This window comes from Eublepharis macularius, chromosome 17, assembly GCF_028583425.1.
Source record: "Eublepharis macularius isolate TG4126 chromosome 17, MPM_Emac_v1.0, whole genome shotgun sequence".
In the NCBI taxonomy this organism is placed as follows: Eukaryota; Metazoa; Chordata; class Lepidosauria; order Squamata; family Eublepharidae; genus Eublepharis; species Eublepharis macularius.
This window is the reverse complement of record NC_072806.1, coordinates 34,814,262-34,835,446: the sequence shown is the minus strand read 5'-3', so window position 1 is coordinate 34,835,446 and position 21,185 is coordinate 34,814,262. Positions and strand designations below refer to the sequence as shown.

The 21,185-nt window shown below is 47.7% G+C and overlaps 1 protein-coding gene across 6 annotated transcripts in view; it reads right to left on the bottom strand.

Moving 5' to 3' along the window:
• Positions 1 to 21,185, bottom strand: part of USP32 (ubiquitin specific peptidase 32) — a 190,444-nt gene that overhangs the window by 9,775 nt on the left and 159,484 nt on the right. For all 6 annotated transcript variants that reach the window (XM_055001294.1, XM_055001295.1, XM_055001297.1 and 3 more), the window contains 8 exons: positions 17,346 to 17,497; positions 15,974 to 16,082; positions 13,170 to 13,390; positions 12,448 to 12,632; positions 12,030 to 12,116; positions 10,109 to 10,229; positions 5,515 to 5,706; positions 3,945 to 4,239 (listed from right to left, as the gene is read on the bottom strand). In XM_055001294.1, the coding sequence (XP_054857269.1) occupies positions 3,945 to 4,239; positions 5,515 to 5,706; positions 10,109 to 10,229; positions 12,030 to 12,116; positions 12,448 to 12,632; positions 13,170 to 13,390; positions 15,974 to 16,082; positions 17,346 to 17,497 (1,362 nt within the window). The remainder of the gene's footprint in view (positions 1 to 3,944; positions 4,240 to 5,514; positions 5,707 to 10,108; positions 10,230 to 12,029; positions 12,117 to 12,447; positions 12,633 to 13,169; positions 13,391 to 15,973; positions 16,083 to 17,345; positions 17,498 to 21,185) is intronic.

Below are 21,185 nucleotides of genomic sequence, written 5' to 3'. Positions count from 1 at the left end.
TCTTGCCCTTTCTCAGAGGAGCTCAGGTTGACACAAATGGTTCTTCCTTAGGGGTGTGCAAGGAAAAAACTTTCGGCTTTCTTGTTTCGGGATTACCCGAAACAAGATTGTCTACCGTTAAAGCCGAAAGCCGAAACAAGAATCTCTTTCGGGATTCGGGATTCGGGATTCTTTCGGCATTATTTCGGCATTCTTTCGGGTTTTTTTTTTGGGAAAATGCCTCCGTCTTTCAGGACGCCTGGAGGAGGCATTTTCCCCCCTAATAAGCCCAAAATTGGTGGGGACCTTCCTCTAACCCTTCTCTAACAACCACCCAAGTTTCAGACAGATTGGACTTTGGGGGGCCATGTTATGGCCCCCCAAAGCAGGTCCCCCCATCCTCCCATAAGAAAGCGAAGGAGCAGCATATTGTTAGCATGCTGCTGCTGATCTTTCTTCATTATTTCCTATGGGGAAAAAATGAAGAGGCAGGCTTCCTTTGCCAGGGGTGGCATTTTGCATGCAAAATGCCCCCCAGCCCTCAGGGGCCCTTCTCCCACCCCTCCTCCCACCCCCCACCAAGGCTCAGCCTGCTCCCACTTGGGGGGGGCCATTTCATGGCCTCCCCAAGTAGGTGCTCTAATCTCTACCACTGACAGCTGGGGGAGGCTTGTGTTGCCAGGGGTGGCATTTTGCATGCAAAATGCCCCCCAACCCTCTGGGGCCCTTCTCCCACCCCTCCTCCCACCCCCCACCAAGGCTCAGCCTGCTCCCACTTGGGGGGGCATTTCATGGCCTCCCCAAGTAGATGCTCTGCTCTCATCTCTACCACTGACAGCTGGGGGAGGCTTGTGTTGCCAGGGGTGGCATTTTGCATGCAAAATGCCCCCCAGCCCTCTGGGGCCCTTCTCCCACCCTTCCTCCCACCCCCCACCAAGGCTCAGACTGCTCCCACTTGGGGGGGCCATTTCATGGCTTCCCCAAGTAGGTCCTCTCAGCCCCTAAAGTCCACCCCTTACAGCCCCACACAAACCCAATTCCCCCCCCAGCTGCCACACACAGACCCAAATCCCCACATTAGCCCCTCACAGACCCAAATCCACCCCCACCTGCCCTACACCCATAACCCCAGGAACAGGCTGGCAAAGGCCAGCCCTCTCCCTTTGTTCCCTATGCTGGGAACTTCTAAACTCTCTTTCCCTGGGCAATTCTGCACAGCCCAGGGGTGCCACAATGGTGGACACACTTCTGAGTGCCAGCTGGTCCCTGTGAAAGAGCACCTGAACCACAGACACCCTCCCTCAAATTCCCCCACCACCTACAGAGATGGCTGGCCAGCCAGCCCCATTGTTCCCTATGATGGGAACCAACTGCACAACAAAGAATAAAACAAGAACAACACAAAATAAAGTTTTAAAAAAATTATATTCTCCCTTCCAAAGTACAAGTAGGCAAAGCATTATGACACATTACACCAGCAGTCCCCCACACAGAAAAATTAAAACAAAACTCACTTAACATCAGAGAATCACAAAGCATGATTCCTGTCAAAAACACTTTATTTCTTGAACAGCTTTAGGTTACACAGCAGGGGGGAACACCAAAGGGCATGGCAGCACTATCTTACACAAAAATAACACAACTCGCTTCACATTAAAGAATCACCCCAAAAAATTGCTGTCAAAAGCACTTTATTTCTGTAACTGCTTTAGGAAGGCACCACAGAGCAGGAAAGCAGTGTACTACACAAAAATAACACAACTCACTTCACATCAGAGAATCACACAAACACAATTGCTGTCAAAAACGATGAAGTGGGTTGTATTATTTTTTGCAGTACATTGCTATCATGCCCTGTTGTGCCCTCCTACTGTGTAACCTAAAGCTGTTCAAGAAATAAAGTGTTTTTGCCAGGAATTGTGTTTTTGTGATTCTCTGATGTTAAGTGAGTTGTGTTATTTTTGTGTAAGATAGTGCTGCCATGCCCTTTGGTGTTCCCCCCTGCTGTGTAACCTAAAGCTGTTCAAGAAATAAAGTGTTTTTAACAGGAATTGTGCTTTGTGATTCTCTGATGTTAAGTGAGTTGTGTTATTTTTGTGTAAGATAGTGCTGCCATGCCCTTTGGTGTTCCCCCCTGCTGTGTAACCTAAAGCTGTTCAAGAAATAAAGTGTTTTTGACAGGAATCATGCTTTGTGATTCTCTGATGTTAAGTGAGTTTTGTTTTAATTTTTCTGTGTGGGGGACTGCTGGTGTAATGTGTCATAATGCTTTGCCTACTTGTACTTTGGAAGGGAGAAAATAATTTTTTTAAAACTTTATTTTGTGTTGTTCTTGTTTTATTCTTTGTTGTGCAGTTGGTTCCCATCATAGGGAACAATGGGGCTGGCTGGCCAGCCATCTCTGTAGGTGGTGGGGGAATTTGAGGGAGGGTGTCTGTGGTTCAGGTGCTCTTTCACAGGGACCAGCTGGCACTCAGAAGTGTGCCCACCATTGTGGCACCCCTGGGCTGTGCAGAATTGCCCAGGGAAAGAGAGTTTAGAAGTTCCCAGCATAGGGAACAAAGGGAGAGGGCTGGCCTTTGCCAGCCTGTTCCTGGGGTTATGGGTGTGGGGCAGGTGGGGGTGGATTTGGGTCTGTGAGGGGCTAATGTGGGGATTTGGGTCTGTGTGTGGCAGCTGGGGGGGAATTGGGTTTGTGTGGGGCTGTAAGGGGTGGACTTTAGGGGCTGAGAGGACCTACTTGGGGAGGCCATGAAATGGCCCCCCCAAGTGGGAGCAGTCTGAGCCTTGGTGGGGGGTGGGAGGAAGGGTGGGAGAAGGGCCCCAGAGGGCTGGGGGGCATTTTGCATGCAAAATGCCACCCCTGGCAACACAAGCCTCCCCCAGCTGTCAGTGGTAGAGATGAGAGCAGAGCATCTACTTGGGGAGGCCATGAAATGCCCCCCCAAGTGGGAGCAGGCTGAGCCTTGGTGGGGGGTGGGAGGAGGGGTGGGAGAAGGGCCCCAGAGGGTTGGGGGGCATTTTGCATGCAAAATGCCACCCCTGGCAACACAAGCCTCCCCCAGCTGTCAGTGGTAGAGATTAGAGCACCTACTTGGGGAGGCCATGAAATGGCCCCCCCAAGTGGAAGCAGGCTGAGCCTTGGTGGGGGGTGGGAGGAGGGGTGGGAGAAGGGCCCCTGAGGGCTGGGGGGCATTTTGCATGCAAAATGCCACCCCTGGCAAAGGAAGCCTGCCTCTTCATTTTTTCCCCATAGGAAATAATGAAGAAAGATCAGCAGCAGCATGCTAACAATATGCTGCTCCTTCGCTTTCTTATGGGAGGATGGGGGGACCTGCTTTGGGGGGCCATAACATGGCCCCCCAAAGTCCAATCTGCCTGAAACTTGGGTGGTTGTTAGAGAAGGGTTAGAGGAAGGTCCCCACCAATTTTGGGCTTATTCGGTGGGAAAATGCCTCCTCCAGACGTCCTGGAAGACGGAGGCATTTTCCCATAGAAAAGCTGAAAGAAAGCCGAAAGAATCCCGAAACGTTTCGGCTTTTTTCTTTCGGCTACCCGAAACGTTTCGGCATTCCCCGAAACGTTTCGGCATTCCCCGAAAGAAGCCGAAACACTTTTGTTTCGGCATTCTTTCGGCATTCTGAATGCCGAAACGCACATCCCTATTCTTCCTTTCCTTATTTTATTCCCACAACAATCCTGCGAGGTACAGGAAGGTGCTACTGCTGCTACAATGAATAAGGAGACTGGGACATGAGTTTCACAGAACGCAACCAGGAAACATATTTCTAAGTAGATTTTAACAAGGTAAAAGATGTCCAAGGTGATTTTTAATGCAAGTATTATGAACAACAATAATTCATTCCAGTTACATGTGATTCACTTCTAGAACCTCAGCTGGGTCCGTCAGGCATTCACTTCTCTAGTATACTAGAAAGGATCAGTCACAGCTCCCCCCTCCCTACCTTTGATGTTGTTTAAGATGTTGGAAGCATTGAGGGAGGAGGGACTCCGGGTCAGAGCATCGCCCTCCCCAGCCACGCCGCTGTTCTGTGTCTCTGCCCGCCGACATTCCTCCTGCAGGGTCTGTGGCAAGGAAAGATCTTCGGCTGGGGGGGTCAGCGCCTTCTGCCACCAGCAGCTGGGATCTCTTGGCACCAGAAAGGCACTCGGGTCAAAATTCTCGCGGGGAAACTTGACGATTTTCTGGGATTTTATCCAGCGACCGTTGACAAACTGGAAGCGTTTCAAGTGGATTATCTAGGGGGTAGAAAAGCAAACAAATGTTATGTTAAAAACCATTATTTCAGTTATGTCTTAGCCGGGTGCTTTCAATGCCTTTGTCTTTATTTATGAATTTACAAGTCACCTCGAGTGCCCCCTGCTGAGTCAATAAGACCGCAGTAAAAAAAAAATAAGCATCATAAACAAGACAGGAACAGGACTAGAAAGTATCAGGGCAAGGAAAATCCACTGAACGTAACTTAGCTGCCCAATCTATGTCTATGATTCATTCATCAGCAAAATATAACCCTGGTGAGGCAGGTCCATCCATATTCCTATTGTACAGATAGGAGAACTGAGACCAAAAGATCTTTACGTTCTTCAGACCACCATACTCTTAACTCTAACTCACATTCTTTCTTTCATTCTTGCAAAAAGGTTGCAAGGAATAGATAAGCAAGGGGCACAAGAAGCAGTGGAGACACGTGCACGCAGTCCAGATATCAGAGCGGCGTATATATTATCCCAGAACTAAGAACTCTCACCTATACGTCATACTGAAGGAATAAAACAAACACCATGGTGACAGCGGCCACTGAAACAATGTTATTTTAATCTGCATAGCCGAACGGATCTTCAGTGGCCTCACCTGTCCCCATCCACTTTCTAAAAACACTTGGTGGGCACCAAGAATGGTGTCAGTGGGTGCCGTGGCCTCACGGGCACCACATCGTGGACCCTTGCACTAAAAGATCCCCCTCTTTTCTCCCCAACAAGGGACCGAAAGTGGTTTATAACATTCTGCCCTCCTCTAGTTTACCCTCACGACCACCCTGCGAAGCAGGTTCCACTGAAAGCGAGTGACTGGGCCAAGATCACCCAGCCAGCTTCAATGGGAAAGTGGAGACTTGAACCTGGGTCTCCCAGATCCTAGCCCAACACACTAACCACTCTACTAAGCTGGTTAGTTGGCCTTTTAATCTGAACAAGGAGAGTTCTTATACTATTCCAGGGCCTGGCTTGGCACAAGTCAGCTTTGTGTGTTGAGAATGGGTGAGGACATAGCTCGGGGTAGAGCATGAGCTTCGCATGCAGGCGGAATCCTTGGCATTGCCTATTAAAAGAACCTTGGACAGCAGGCACGAGCAAGACCCCTGCCTGCTTCCTTGCAGAAAGGACTCTGCTGGATATCGCAGCGCTCTGATTCAGAATAAGGATGCAACTTCATATATCTTTAAAGACCCGTTAAAGGAGAGGTGCTTTAAGACAAAGCAGCTTCCCGGAGGGACTGGGATGGCTCCCCAACGCTACCAGGATAGGGGGAAGCCTCCAGAGGTCCAGCTTCTTCGTCGCTAGGCAGTGAGTCTTGCACTTGGAGCAGTAGTACATTTCGTCCTCGCCCAACTCCTCCTCACTGGTGAACGCCCGTAAGCAACTGTCCAGGTTGATGGGCTCAGCCTGGCCCCGCTGGCTTTGCTCCACACTCCTGTGCTCCTCCGCGATCTAGGAGAAAGAGGAGAAACAAGACGGTAGAATTTGTTTGGGCTCCCCCTCCCCGCCAAATACACAAAAACGAGACGTATCAAGGGGAAGGATAATCCTAGAATCTTAAATGGCACACTAGCAAGGAGTCCTCTTTTCTTAAGTAGGAGAAAGCATTTGAATCCGAACTCGCTACATGCAGAAATCTAGCTTATCAGGGAAAAGGACCAGAGCCTGACCTTCTCCACAGTGGACTATTTTTCTCTGTGCAGGGAGTATCCAGCCCAGCACGGAAGAACAATCATTTGGTCCCCTGCATGCAAACTACAACAATTTGATGAAGCCAGAAGTAAACTGTCGCAAGGGAGTGCCTTGTGCTTGTGCCTGGGTACTGCTTGGTTCTGTTCTGTGGTGTTCCCCCTCTGGCTGAACCCAGCATCCGGCTGCTGTGAATGACACTGGTTCTGTGGAGCTAAATTGCAACAGTGTCCCTTCAGTTTGGATCGGATGGAATGGATGTGATTCTCTGATGTGATGTCTGTCCCCTTGCTTCATTTTGGTTCTGGAGGAATTCGTTCCTGTGCTTCAGTCTGGTTCTTTGGGGCTTTCTCTGGGATGAGCTCAGCTTGCATTTGGGAGTGTGCCTTGGCCACGGCAGCCTCGCACCAGTGTGTTTCTGCAATGGGAGTCAGCTTGACTTTTCCCCCCGTAGGAAACAATGGAGTGACTGGGGGCACCTTTGTCAGAAGCGCACAAAATTGGCCCCTGGGGTCCAATCTTCCTAAAACATGGGGGTCTTTAGAGGACAGTCAGGAGTAGGTTTCCACCAAATTTGGTGAAGTTTGGTTGAAAAATGACCCCTCCAGACCACTGGATATCTTCCAGAGTGATTTTCCCATAGAAAACAAGGGCCAAATTTTACTGAATTTTTTTGAAAATTCAATTAAAATTTGAGATATCTGATTTTTGATCCAGGATATCCGATTTTATCGAATTAGCCAAAATTCAGTATTTTAATCCAAATTCTGAACCGAATTGCACATCTCCAATCCTGTGTGCTAATTATTATTGCATTTAAGACTTGAGTTCTGAGTAGAGATGCTTGAGCAACCACCAGTTTGGCATGCCCCCTGTTCATACAAGCAGACATTAGGTAAGCTGTTCAGGTGTGTGTGTTTCACACGATTAAGCTGTTTTCTTGCATATCTCAGAAAGTACAATGTCAGTTGCCAACCTCCATCTAAACTGCTTGTCACGGTCACCATTAAAAAACAAACAAACAAATTTACACAGCATTCCTGGTTTCAGGCCATAATAGCACTAAATGGCTCAGTAAACAGATGGAGAAGCACTATTAGGCCACTGATTTTTTTGCTGCAGCAGCACACCCACCTCCATCTTGTCTGCCAAAAGGCACAGAGTTGAATGGAAAATGTTCCATTGGGATTGAACTGAATTGAGTAGTATCACAGCATGCCTTCAGTATCTGCTCCTTATGTTCATTAATTTGCTCCATGCTCTGTTTACTGATGTCCACGGAAAATATACATCTGTTAATTTTTTTTCAGTTTGAGCGGGTTAGCACTATTCTACAATGACACCACTAATAACGCCAAAGGTTTTTTAAAAGAAGTAACAGCAGCAGGGCTTTTTTTCAGCTGGAACGCGGGGGAACGGAGTTCCGGCACCTCTTGAAAATGGTCACATGGCTGGTGGCCCCACCCCCTGATCTCCAGACAGAGGGGAGTTGAGATGGCCCTCCGCGCCGCTAAGCGGCGCGGAGGGCCATCTCAACTCCCCTCTGCCTGGAGATCAGGGGGCGGGGCCACCAGCCATGTGACCATTTTCTCCGAGGGCAACCCACTCAGTCCCACCACCTCTTTTCCCAGAAAAAAAGCCCTGAACAGCAGCAATTTCATTCTTTTTGAAAACCGTGACTGCAACCAGCAGTTGTGATATTAGAAACCAGACCTGCAAGAAGCTAAGGTCCATCAGCCTGCAGGCCATGCAGAGGGAGAGGCTCCTGTGCAGGCCTGAAGCTGGTCAACACGAACCATTGAGGCAATCTGATCTCAAGGCACCGGGAGGTAAGTTTTCCGGGTGACCACATTTGTACTGAACGCCCCGGTATGCCTGTTCCTCAGTTCTCAAGCATCTCTGTCTGCTTTGTGCTTGGTAAGCACTAAGACACTTCGTAAATATCTTAAGAAGCCTTTTCAGAATTACTCTCAAGACAGACACGGTAGCCTTAAGTGATGCGGCAGCCAACTAAACTTTTTTTTGGCTGGAGTTCCCAAACGGCGAGAACGGCCAAGACAATCAGGAAAACGATTCGAGGTCATATAATGCGGACTTGGACTTTCTGGGAAATAAAGTCAAGATACTGAAGGACGTTCCATTTCTAGTTCGGAAAAGAAGATTTAAGTACAAAAAGCTCGCAGCTCTCCTGAGGGAACGAGGGATAAAGTATAAATGGCTATTTCTGGAAGGCATTTGGTTTAATTATAAAGATCAAGCTTACAAGATAAATTCAGGAGATCAGCTAAGGGATTTTGTGGACAAAAATCAAGAATTTGGGCAAGACACCATGCAAAATGAAGAAGATTCGAAGCCTGAAGGGAGGGGGGAGGCAACGAGCGCAGTGGCTGCAGCTGCTCAGAGAGAACTGCGTCCGAGGCCTGGGGGGGGGGGGGAGAAGAAGATTTAATATGGGTTGTATTTTGTATTTTGCAAGGTCAACCACTCCATCATTACTTTATGAAGGTTTAAATTTTTAACTATGGCAGTATGAAGGGAAAACATTGTAGTGTTTATTGTTTGTATGTTACCTCCCCCACTTTTCCAGCCCTCCTTCCCCTTTTCTTTCTTCTTTTCCTTTTCCCCTTCCCTTGTACTTTTGTAGTTTTTTTTCTGTAGGTTTTTGTCTTAGATATTAAAAATAAAAAATTTTCCAAAAAAAAAAAAAGGAAAGCGATTCGAGGAAGGAACTAAGGCAGTGAGCCCAGCAGTTCCCTACTGGGGGGGGGGGTCTCTATTGACCCAGCATCTTCACAAAGACTGGTTTCATGAACACCCGCACTGTGGATCCACCCTAACAGAGGGATGTTCCCAAATTTTCGTGCATCCTCTGGGAAGAGGAAGAGATCCTCACCAGGCTCTTCAAAATTAGTTTAAGGGCTGACTGAGACATCACAGTGGGAGCTGCTGTAGTATAGTGTTTGGGCTGCAATTCAGCACTCTGCTGGTTTGAATCCCACTACCGTCACGAGGTCAGCAGGTGGCCTTGAGTAAGCCACTCCTCTCACCACCACAGAACCTGAAATGCTAACCCAAGAGGGGCAAGCTGTGGAGGAGGAGGACACATTCCAAGCACAGATGGGGGGGGAGGGATGTGTGAACATTAGCAGTCACCAGGGGTCATTTCGTAGAAAAAGAGCTGGGCCGATTCCAGACGGCCCTCCGCATCCCGAAACGTCACGTGTTGTCGCGCGGAAAACACAGTATTTCGCGTTTGATGCGCGACGTTTCGGGATGCGGGGGGCCGTCTGGAATCGGCCCTGGAGGAACTCATTAGCGTAATTCATTAGCATAACTCATTAGCATATGCCACACCTCTTGCCATCACTGGAAGTGGTTCATTAGCATAACTGATTTGTATATGCCACACCTCCTGACATCACCTATCCTGGCCTTTCAGGGCCAAAATTGGGCCCAAAATGGCAAAAAGGGGCTGAAAAGGGGCCCAAAATGGTCAGGATCGGATCGCTGCTGAGTGGGATAGTGATCCACCACTCGTCAGAGGCCCGATCTGGGCCGTTTCGGCCCCAATCCAAGACAAAACGGGCCCAAGGCTGAGAGTCAGGTGGGCGGGGCCACCTGACGTGACCTCTTTGGGGAACTGCCGGAACTGTGTTCCTGCGCGTTCCCCCTCGAAATGAGCCCTGGAAGTCACCTTGTAATGGATCAGGAAAACGGGTCATCTAGCTCAGTACAGCCCAGTCTGACTATAAGTGGCTCTCCAGGGTCTCAGGCCGAGGCAGGCCTTTTCCTGACTGTTGCTACCCTGGAAGAGGTAAGCCTCCTGGGGAGCGAATTTCACAAACCAGGTGCCAATGAGAAAAATAAACTGTCCCTACAAGCCACCGGTATCACCTCTGATTGGAATGGAATAGGGAATACAGCCTCGGAATAAGATCTGAACATGTGGGTAGATCCAGATGCAGAAAAAGAGCATGCCATTGGAAACACTAATGCGCCTACACACTCCCATGGCGCAAGATTCGGAAATTATGTTTGCAACAGAGAACCAACATTACAGATAAACAGCTGAAGAGCCACGCATTCATAAAAAGGCAATTACTCTACAAGGACAGAAAAGACAATCTTGCTAGGGTGTGTATGTGTGTGTTGCTGCTTTTTTTACCCGCTCCTGTGATGTCTGGTAGCGGAGATGTAGCGCTGTGGGGTCCCAGTCAACAGCAATGTACGCATTGCCAAGGTAAGCTCCCTCTTCCGTGCAGTCAATTTTACAGCCACGGCAAAACCTTCATGGGGGGAAGAAAGGGGCAAATCTGAATACAAAGCGAAGGGTTGCAAAGAGAATACCCTTCCCAAAGATGTGACTTTCCACCCACATAGGGTACTCAAGGCAGCAATCGCAAAAACATGAAAACGTTAGAACGTTAAAACGGTATTTAATATATAAAATAATTTAATAAAAACATACAAATACAAAAACACACAACACCAAAACCTAGAGAGAAGGCCAATAAGAGCTATTGGTGGTATGCCAAATGAAATAAAAATGTCTTCACACGCTGGGGGAAGACAGCAATAGAGGGGGACAGACGAAATCTCCTACGGGGGCAGGGGGAGAGTTCCAAAGTTTTGGTACCATGAGAAGAGAAGGCCCTTCCTTGGGCTGCCCCCCATCTAGCCTTAGGTGGTGGGAGCACTCGAAGCAGAGCCTCTGAAGATGACTGGAGTGGACTGATGGGTACATATGGGAGAAGGTATGCTGGCCCCGAGCCACATAGGGTTTTAAAGGTCAATACCAGCACCTGGAATTGAATCTGGAAGCAAACTGGAAGCCAGACTAGATGGAACATGGCTAGAGTGATATGGTCCCTGTGACCTGCTCTAGTCACCACTCTGGCTGCAGCATTTTGTACCAACTATAGCTTCTGAACACATTGCAGTAATCTAATCTGGATGTTACTAGAGCATGTACCACCGCAGTGAGATCTTTCTGGCCCAGAAAGGGCAGCAGCTGGCTCGCTAGCTGAAGCTGATCAAAGGCACCTCTGGCCACTGCTGTCACATCCTCTGGCAGCACCCCCAAGCGACAAACCTGCTCCTTTAGGGGGAACACACCTCATTCCAGAACAGGAGACAGACCTTCCCCCCACCAACAGCACCTGCATTTTGTCAGGATTAAGTTTCAGTTTGTTAGCCCCCCACCATTCCAAACCTGCCTCCATTCACCTGTTCACAGTTCTCAGAGACTCGCTGGGATCTGCCGGCGACGTGAGATACAGCTGAGTGTCATCTGCCTACTGGTGGCCACTCAGCTCCAATCTCTCCCAGCAGCTCTACACAGATGCTGAAAAGCATGGGCGAGAAGACGGAACCTTGTGGGACCCTGAGTGGAGCAGCAGTCGCCAGCACCGCACGCAAATCGTACAGCTGCTCTCAGTGTTTTGACACAAGTTAACCAAAACTGGCTTTGAGCAACTTTCATCAGTGTGGCAGAGACTGAACTGATGCAGGACTCACAACACTTACCTGTGCACACCATTAATACTGGGAAATTGTGCAACAGGGTTGAGGTAGCTCAGCTCACCTTCCTCTAAAAGAGGAAGAGTCTGGTTGTTTGTGTGCAGATCTGCACAGAGTGGCTTCCCTTGGCCTAATTTCATGCGGGTAGCTGTGTTAGGCTATAATAATTGAAGAAAATTTGAGTTCAGGAGCACTGCAAGAGACCAACATGTTTTTCCACAGTATAGGCTGTTAAGAGTCAAAACTCACTTCTGGTTAAATGGATTTTTTTTTAGTACTTAAGATGCTACTGGACTCGTGTTTTGTTTCCCGCAGCCTCAGGACACTAGAATGAGTTTTGCAAAACCCAGCTCCAGTCTCAGAAAAACTCCCACTTTTACCTCACGCTTAACTAGCCTGGTTTTATGTACAAACTGCGATAATGGATGTAATTGTTTATTAGTTGATGTTTGGTGAATTGTGACGGCCTATGGCTATAGACAATAAACTCTTTTGATTGATTGTTAGATTGATTGATTGATTGATTGATTGATTTTACGTAAAGAGTTCCAGAGGAGGAGATTTACCTGTACCACGGACACCAGGCACACGAGTTGCCATCCTTCTGAACCAGTCGTAGCGTGAACGGGTATTGGTACCCCATGCTGTCATCACTGGGAACAGACAATTATTTTTAATGTGTAAAGACCTATTATGATCATTTGTATATCTCCTAAGCCCCTGTAATGCCCAGGAAGGCAGACCCTCCCATATTTCATTTTCACTCCGGTCCTGCTAGGCAGGATCAAGCCGAGCACATAACTGGTCCAGGACATCAAGTAAGCTTCATGGCTGAGTCAAGGTCTCTAGGATTTCAGCTGAACAGCGAGTTCTTCTCGTCTACCATGCAGAGTGGCTCCCTTGCTAGATACCTTCAGCTTTCTCCCTGTCGCCACCAACCTGTGGCTCAACCCCCACTCCTGCTGCTTGAAGTGCCCCACTCACCAGTCCTGAGCATGGTTGCTGGCTTCCTGGGGAGGTAGGGGGCTTGCAAGGCGAGAGACCTGGATCCAGACTGCATCATACAAGTCTTTCTTCCGCGTATGCACAGTGCACGGAACGATCAGAGGCATTCCGAAGAGGCTGGGCCGATTCTTCTGGGACGAAAGGAAGTACAGTTCTGTCCGCATCTATGTTCAAAATGGCAAAGAAAAAATTTAAAAGAAAATTTAATTAGAAACAAAAGGAATGCATAAGAGACAGCACATACATACATGGTTTAGACACAGAAAGCAACCCAACTCTGTTTCTGGGAACACGAGGAACGGCTATCGTCTGCCACTGACTGCTCTAGATGGAGCCTTTGGCCGTGTTCATTAAGGTGGTTCTTGTATTACTCTCGCACTTTCGCAATGAACAAATGTACGAAGCTGCCTTCCAACACACTATCCACAATGTTGTGCTGGACCCATTTACTAAAACTGGAGGAAAGGCCATTACTGAGTGCAGCGGTAACATGCTGTGACTGCATTAGTTTACTCTTAAGAGAGTCTAAAGTCTTTTAAGAGGATTACTCTACCCTAGCCTGATTTATCCGCAAAGAATACCTAGGATTGCTTAAAACTCATACTTGTCACACATTTTCTACCCAGTGAAAAAGGCACTCGCACACTGACAACCATGCGAAGGATCTTATAGATGCACATGAACGACTACTTTCTACTAACCATCTTTCTGTGGATGGCAATTATGTAGCCAATGAAGGGGCTGTCTGAAGGAGAGGGCCCGTGACCGTTCACCATCCCGTTGGAGAGGCCGTTCTCTGTCCTGCATGGCACTACTGTGTTCGGTATCCCATTCGGGATCAGGGTGGGCCGGGGAAGGTCACCGTTCATCATCAGCATGCTGATCATACCATTAGCCGCTGGCCCGTTGCAGAAATCTAAGCCTAAGTAAGTATAAGGAACACAGATTTCAATAGCTGGTAACACTTAAGAACGAGGAGAGCAATCTGATCATCATCAAGCGATGAGTACTCTACACAAAGAAGCAGCCAAATTCTCCGATGACACTTGAATTCTGCAACCTGTATAAATGAGCCCAATTTTTCTTTCTTTTTGTGTGTGCATGTGTGTATGCATGTAATTAAGCAATGGTACTCAATTCTATTGGGAAGTAGCGTTTACGTTCAGTCATGAAAGAGTTAAACTGTTTGTGTTACTTAGTTAGTAAACTTATTTATATGTAACCACTTAGGCTTCGAGTGAGGATTTCCGCCATAGAAAGGGGAGTCCCTCTACTTAATGAAGTATAATTAGGATTCTCTATTGGGCAATCAGTTTATTGGGGGGGCACAATTAAGTGGAAAGATATGCTGAACTTTTATTGCTTTTTGTTCAGTCTCTTCAGTCTAAAGTCAGTCTAAGGTCAATCTAGGATGTAACAGTCAAAAGAAAGACTCTGTCTAGTCCAGAACCTGGCAAAGATGTAGCCTAGTAAGGCGTTTCTTATTTTGTATTGTCGAAGGCTTTCACGGCTGGAGAGCTATGGTTGTTGTGGATTTTCCGGGCTGTATAGCTGTGGTCTTGGCGTTGTAGTTACTGACATCAGGAACTACAACGCCAAGACCACGGCTATACAGCCTGGAAAATCCACAACCACCATTGTTTCTTATGTTATTCCAATGTAACCTTTTATCTTTTGTGCAGTAAACTATTTTTATAGAGCTAAACACTGGAGTGTGTGTTCTCATATCCAATGTGCATTTCTGCTACTCCGCTAATCCAAAATTGAAAATATCCCTACAAATTCTTCACTTGAATTTTGTGGAATCTTATTCCTAGAGCTCTCGCTGAGCTGGTCAGCCTCTTTAGAGAGTGCTGGACGAGGATCCGGGAGATCCAGCCTTCAATCCCCTGCTCTGCCATGGAAACTTGCTGGGTGGTTGTGGGTTTTACGGGCTGTATTGCCGTGGTCTTGGCATTGTAGTTCCTGACGTTTCGCCAGCAGCTGTGGCTGGCATCTTCAGAGGTGTAGCACCAAAAGACAGAGATCTCTCAGTGTCACAGTGTGGAAAAGATGTTGGCAGGTCATTTGTATCTACTCAGGCGGGGTGGGGTTGAGCTGAGTCATCCTGTAAGAGTTTCCCAGGGTGTGGAATGCTAATGGCGGGAGGCTTCACTGTATCCTGAGGAGGTTCTTTTGCATATGGATTGGTGCTTGATGTGCTAATCTTCTCTGCAGGGCTATTGTCGGGTATAGAGTGTTTTGTTAGCCTGGTGTTTTGCTGGGTGGCTTTGGAATGGTCACATACTCTCATCCAAACCTACTTCACGGGGTTGATACGAGGATAAAATGGAGGAGAGGAGAATGATGGAAGCTGCTTTGAGTTCCCACTGGGGAAGCAAACAAACAATAAGCAGGTCTGTCTTATGGGCCCTAAAACACCATGACCCAGTTCTGAAGCGATCTTGACTGTTCAGGTTCTAAGTACTTCAGCGTGTTGATATTCTAGTTGACTAAAATTAGTTAGCTAGCTAATTAGCTAGGTAATGTACTAGTTTCATCCTTTTATTGTGTGAACTTTTTGATTCTAAATTGTGTTTATATGCACATACAGGGGTCATTTCATAGAAAAAGAGCTGGAGGAACTCATTAGCATAACTCATTAGCATATGCCACGCCCCGTGACATCACCTATCCTGGCTGTTTTGGACCTAATCCTGGCCATTCAGGGCCGAAACTGGGCCCAAAATGGCAAAAAGGGGCTGAAAATGGCCAAAAAGGGGCCCAAAATGGTCAGGATCGGGCTGCTGCTGAGTGGGAAAGTGATCCACCACCCATCAGAGGTCCAATCTGGGCTGTTTTGGCCCCAATCCAGGCCGAAACGGGCCCAAAATGGCTGGGTCAGGTGGGCGGGGCCACCTGACATGTGACCTCTTTGGGGAACTGCCAGAACTGTGTTCCAGCATGTTCCCCCTCGAAATGAGCCCTGTGCACATATAAGCAGGTCTCCTTGGAAGTAAGTCCCATATTATTCAATGGGAGTTAGGACCAGAAAGTGTCCATAGGACTGCAGCCAAACTGATGACATACTATTTGATACTGTTTTATTGGCCATTTCATATGACATTTTAGTGTTCCATTATTAACTGCTCTGGGTATTCCCTTTAGGAAAGAACGATGGGAATATAAATCCTCAACACAATCCATTAGCCTCAAGGAGAAGCTCCAGCACAGATATAACAGGCACCCAAGCACTGCAGGTATTGGCTGCTACCTGCTGCCCTGTGAACCCATATCCCACGCCATTTTCTATCAAACTGTTTTCCCCCCTTAGCTTAATTCCTTTTTCCTCTTCCTTCCCAAGTGAGGCCCTGCGCACATCTGCATTCTGTACAGCATTAAGTTATGGTATTATTGGTGCCAAAAAAGTTGACTGGCAGCCACCCACAGGTGCCCCCCCTCTCCCCAGCTTGATGTCTCCTCAAGGGGAGCATCCAACCAGGGAAACCAATCATTTTTATTTTACCTGTTTGCACTGGACTAGGAGAAGCTGATGTAGGGGATCCAGGGATCGGTATCTCGAATGCACATAAGCCACTCCCCGAGCGAACCTTCTGGTTGTCTTGAGGAAAGTTCTTTGGAAAGAGGAGGGGGAAGCAAGAGAGGATGAGATGGGTCAATATTATGAAGCCTTTGAAACTTTTTGTCGTTTTACAAAGTTAAGCTCTATGTCACTCTGAATTTTGTCACTCGTTTCAAGTGGACCTGTTAGTACCTGGGCTAACAGGTACTCCTAAGAAAGACAGCTGCAATTACTTGTTTAAAAGATTCTTACCCTGTCTTTCTATTGTGTACAGCTCCTCAAAACACAATGTAGCTAATCGCCAAGCAAGCAAATAAATGGCAAATATACCTAGCACCCTTCCAAGATGCTCACCCTTTGGGCATCATCTGTGGCAGCCACAGGTACCCCCCCACCCCCCGGAAATAGGCTTATGCTTGGCAATCGGAAGTTACCAGTTTTTTTACAAGGTGGGGCTTCTCCACCACTGCGGGCTGCCACTCTAATTCACCAGTAGCATCATGGCTCAGAAATACATGGTGAGTTGCGGGGGGGGCAAGCTTAGGGTCCCTCCCACCTCATCCCTGCCCTTCATGGTGGCCTTGAGCACTGCTTAATGCTCCTTTGAGGCTCAAGAGGGTCCGAAAATCTGAGCGTGAGCAAGAACTCGTACAAGCCGGACAGGCCCTGGAAGCTACCAAGTCCAACCCACTGCTTAATGCAGAAAGCTCATCCCAGGTCCGTCCCGGCAGCTGGCATTAAGGGGGCAGCCTGTATGCGCGAGGCAACAAAAGCAAGGCTTACTGGGCTGCAGAAAGGGTCTCTGCCCAGGCCTCCTGGCAGGCATCTTCCGCAGTAGCCCACTACGCTCTGGAAGGGCCTCGCAGAAATCCTCTTGCCTCCTGCCGCCCCTCCTGATAGCTGTGGTTTTTGACAACTGGGGTGTATAATGCCATTTGCCTCATTTTAATGCATGGATATTTCTCAGACAACAGTTTGGACATATATGTTTACATAAACTATTTTAGTCCCTCGATGGAGGGGGAAACGATTCAAACGTTACAATACAATACCTTGTACTTAATGACAGTTTGCCCAAACTTTAAAAATGGGTCCCAACTCTGCTCCCGTCTGCAAGCTTGAAAAAAAGTTTTGCAAACAGTCGGGGAAAGCCCCCGTGCCAGAATCCACAATCCCCTTTCTCTCAAGTTATGCACCTACTCAACGTATCGGCGCTTCTTGAAAGACTGACACCCATTTCTCATTTGGTTTTGAGCTTTAGAGGAACAGGTTATTCTCAGCATTCCGGCTTGCGAGCAAACAGCTGCAAGGTTACCTTGATGTTTGAATTGAGAACTTCTGCAAGGAGGATCTGCTCCGGCTTCAGCCCGCAAAGGTCACTCAACTGTTTTTTCAAGCCAGTGTACTTTTCATCCATGTTCAGCCTCAGCCCATATCGAACGGGAGTGGTACCATCTAACTTAATCACTTAAGAGAACAAAAGGGGAGGGTGGGAAAAGAGGCACTTTAAAAAAAGCAAATTCAATAACAAACAGGGCTGGTTCGTCATCTCTATGAGATAAGCAGGTGGCTGTTCTGCACTTATTCAATTGTGATGGAAAATTGTATCCAAGGCAGGGAGTTCTTAATGGATTGGACTCGTGATAATTCTGTGAATGTCAGCTTCCAGTTAAAAAAGGCAAACTCTCACGACTCAAAGAGCACAGAAAAAAAGATCAGCCGGGTTTTGCAGTAATCCTTTGTCAAGTGTGCAACTATCTGAAGGCTGTGCATTAATCTGAGTGTTTATTTGGTATATATTCAAGGGATGGTAGTCATATGTTTATTATTATTGTTGTTATTTTTTATATTTCTAATCCACTCTCCCCGCGAACGGGCTCAGAGCAGAAGACAACATATATAAAATGCATAAACACATTAATTTTAAACCAGATAAAAACATCAATAAATATAGAACGCTGAGTGAAACCTGGAAGAATTTCTTTCTGGAGACTGCAGAAAGCACATCTCACATTTTTAGCAAACAATACTCATCCGTAACTGATATTCCTTTCACTTATCTCTTCCAAAATGTTACAGTACATTTAATTATTACTGTATTAATTTCGTGCTGCCATTTGCAAGAAACACACACACACACACTCTTGCACACATCCTCCAAATAAACAGGTATGTTAGACAAAGCACAGGGCAGGCAGAGGCTAGGAGACTGACGGTGCAATCCGAACTAGAGTTACACCCTTCAAAGTCCATTAAAGTAAATAGGCCTACTCTGCTTATGGTTGCACGGTGAAGCTCTCAATTTGCATCTTGCTCCAGCCATGAGCTAGCTGGTGAGCTGGAAGCCACCCTCAGACTCCCGCCTGACCTCTCTTAGAGTTAACTAATATACCAGAACCACTTTCAGCCTCAAAAGAGCTATGCAAGTTTATATTTAGTTCGTACTCTAGAAGAAGAGTTGCGTCCATGTCTACCTTATGCACAAATACGACCATCAGTTCATCAGCAGGGCAGTAAAATAGGACCACGCACAGACAAAGGAACGGCTTCTTAACATTTGGAGGACCTAACCAGGTATGCGGAAAAACATTCCTTTGAAAACTTCTTACGAAATCCTCTGCTGCCCTTCTCTTACCATGCTCATTGCTCTTCAGGAGCCAGTGAATATTAAGGGGGCTTGAGCTGCAACACGGAGAGGGGAGAAGAAATCAATCCATACAAACAAGGAATCAAGCTGTTACCAAGGTGTTTGCAAAAGAAAGCAAGCCGGCTACAACTCATCACCATGGAAAACAGAAAGACAAGAAACTTTCGGGCCTCTTGCACATGGCAGGCCGCAACGACATTTCCTCCAACAATACTGTCAACCTTTCGGAGCAACGCTCAGCCTGGAAGAAGAATCTGTTCTTTCACGAAGACTGCCCTTCTGCTCCACTAAATCCAAACACATGATACAGTTCTTTGGTGACTTGAGAGGCCCTTTTTTGCCATCTGCATTTAAAAGAGCACTTTCATAAAGCCTTGGAACGGAACATGGATGGACAGACAGCATCGTCACAACGTGATCCACAACCCACTGCTGAGCAGCTGCCAGCTCTCCAACCCACCAACAGACAACACAATGACTGCTAGTTGCCACCCACCCAACACTACAGGAAAAAGGACTGTACGGGGACAACCCCTGGATGCTCGCAATACCACACTACATCTCTGCGTAGAATGCTTTTGCCGCCAGGCGCAAACATGATCTTCTGCAACACAACCTCATCCACGCTGCAAGGAATGCAATAAACTGCCTCAGACACAATCCAGACATCATTATTAAAGAAGCTAATAGAGGAGGAGCAGCTGTCATCATGAACAAATCCACATTCGGGAAGACAAAAGACGACTCTCCAATACTGCTTTCTGCAAATGACTATCCTCGTACCACACTCGGGAACACCAAAAAGAACTAAACAGAATTATAAAGGAATTACCTACACACATACAAAATAAATCTATATGGACACACCACAGGGACCTCAACGGAGGCTTTCTATCTTCTGCCCAAAGTACACGAGACTGGCAACCCGGGACGCCCTCTTGCCCCTAGCACAGGCCCGATGACTGTTGGGAGGTCTGGATACACGGACTCCATTCTCAGACCTTATGCCATCAGTGCCCGCAGTTCTGTGCACAGCACCACAGACTTTCTAAGGAAAATACAATCGATTAACAATGTTCCAGATAACACTGTTTTGGCCAACATGGATACTGAAATCTCTCTACACCAACATCCCTCACAAAGATGGACTACAAGCCATTAGGAATACCATTTCTAACACCACCACAGCTGACCTTGCTACCAACCTCTGCCAGTTTTTCTTCACCCACAACTACTTCAGATTTGAGTCGTGGGTGTTTAGGTTTGGAACTCTGGCTCCCGACTCTCGATGGGGCGCCACCTGCGCTGGTTCCGAGGGTTAGGAGCCTGGGGGTGATCCTGGGTGCCTCCCTGACAATGGAGGCACAGGTCGCAGCGGTTGCTAGGTCTTCTTTTTTTCATCAACGACAGACCAGGCAGCTTGTTCCTTACCTTTTGACCCATGACTCAACTACAGTGATCTAGGCAACGGTCACCTCTAGACTGGATTACTGTTAACTCGCTCTATGCAGGCTTCCCATGGGTCTGGCCCGGAGGTTACAGCTGGTTCAAAATGCAGCTGCGCGTGTTATTGCAGGAGTGCCAAGTGGGGCACACACAACACCTATATTGCGCCAGCTGCATTGGTTGCCAGTGAAGTTCTGGATCAGATTCAGGGTTTTGATATTAACCTAAAAAGCCCTATGCAGACTAGGACCAACATATTGGCGGGACCACCTCTTCCTATATATACCCCGGAGGACATTTCAATCAGCAGAAAAACAATTATTGGTGGTCCCTGGCCCCAGAGAGGCCCCCCAGGCCTCAACCACAGCCCAGGCTGTTTCGGTCCTGGCTCTGACGTGGTGGAACTCTCTGTCCATTGAAACTAGGGCCCGGCAGGATTTGCTATCTTTCCGCTAGGCCTGTAAGACAAGAGATGTTCCACCAGGCATATGGTTGAGGCTAGGCCTTGTAGGAAGAGGAGGGAGGGTGCTACAATCATAAAGGCCTTTTTCCTAGTGGAAGAAAGTCTACCCTGGGACCAGGAACCACTGGGCAAGCCCTGCTGGTTCATAACGGGAGAGGCTGGACCATGAAGGTCCCAGACTCTGAAGGGCCTTAAAAGTGAAAACCAACACCTTGAATTTGGTCCAGAAATTAATTGGCAACCAGAGCAGTTGCTTCAAAATTGGTGACTTGGGTCAACAACCTAGCAGCTGCATTCCGCACCACTTGGAAGTCTCTGGAGCGTCTTCAAGGATAGCTCTATATAGAATAAGTTGCAGTCCCTGCAGGCCAGGGCTTTTTTTCTAGGAAAAGAGGTGGTGGAACTCAGTGGGTTGCCCTCGGAGAAAATGGTCACATAGCTGGTGGCCCCGCCCCCTGATCTCCAGACAGAGGGGAGTTGAGATTGCCCTCTGCATCTGGAGATCAGGGGGCGGGGCCACCAGCCATGTGACCATTTTCAAGAGGTCCCGGAACTCCATTCCACCACGTTCCAGCTGAAAAAAAGCCCTGGTTGCAGTA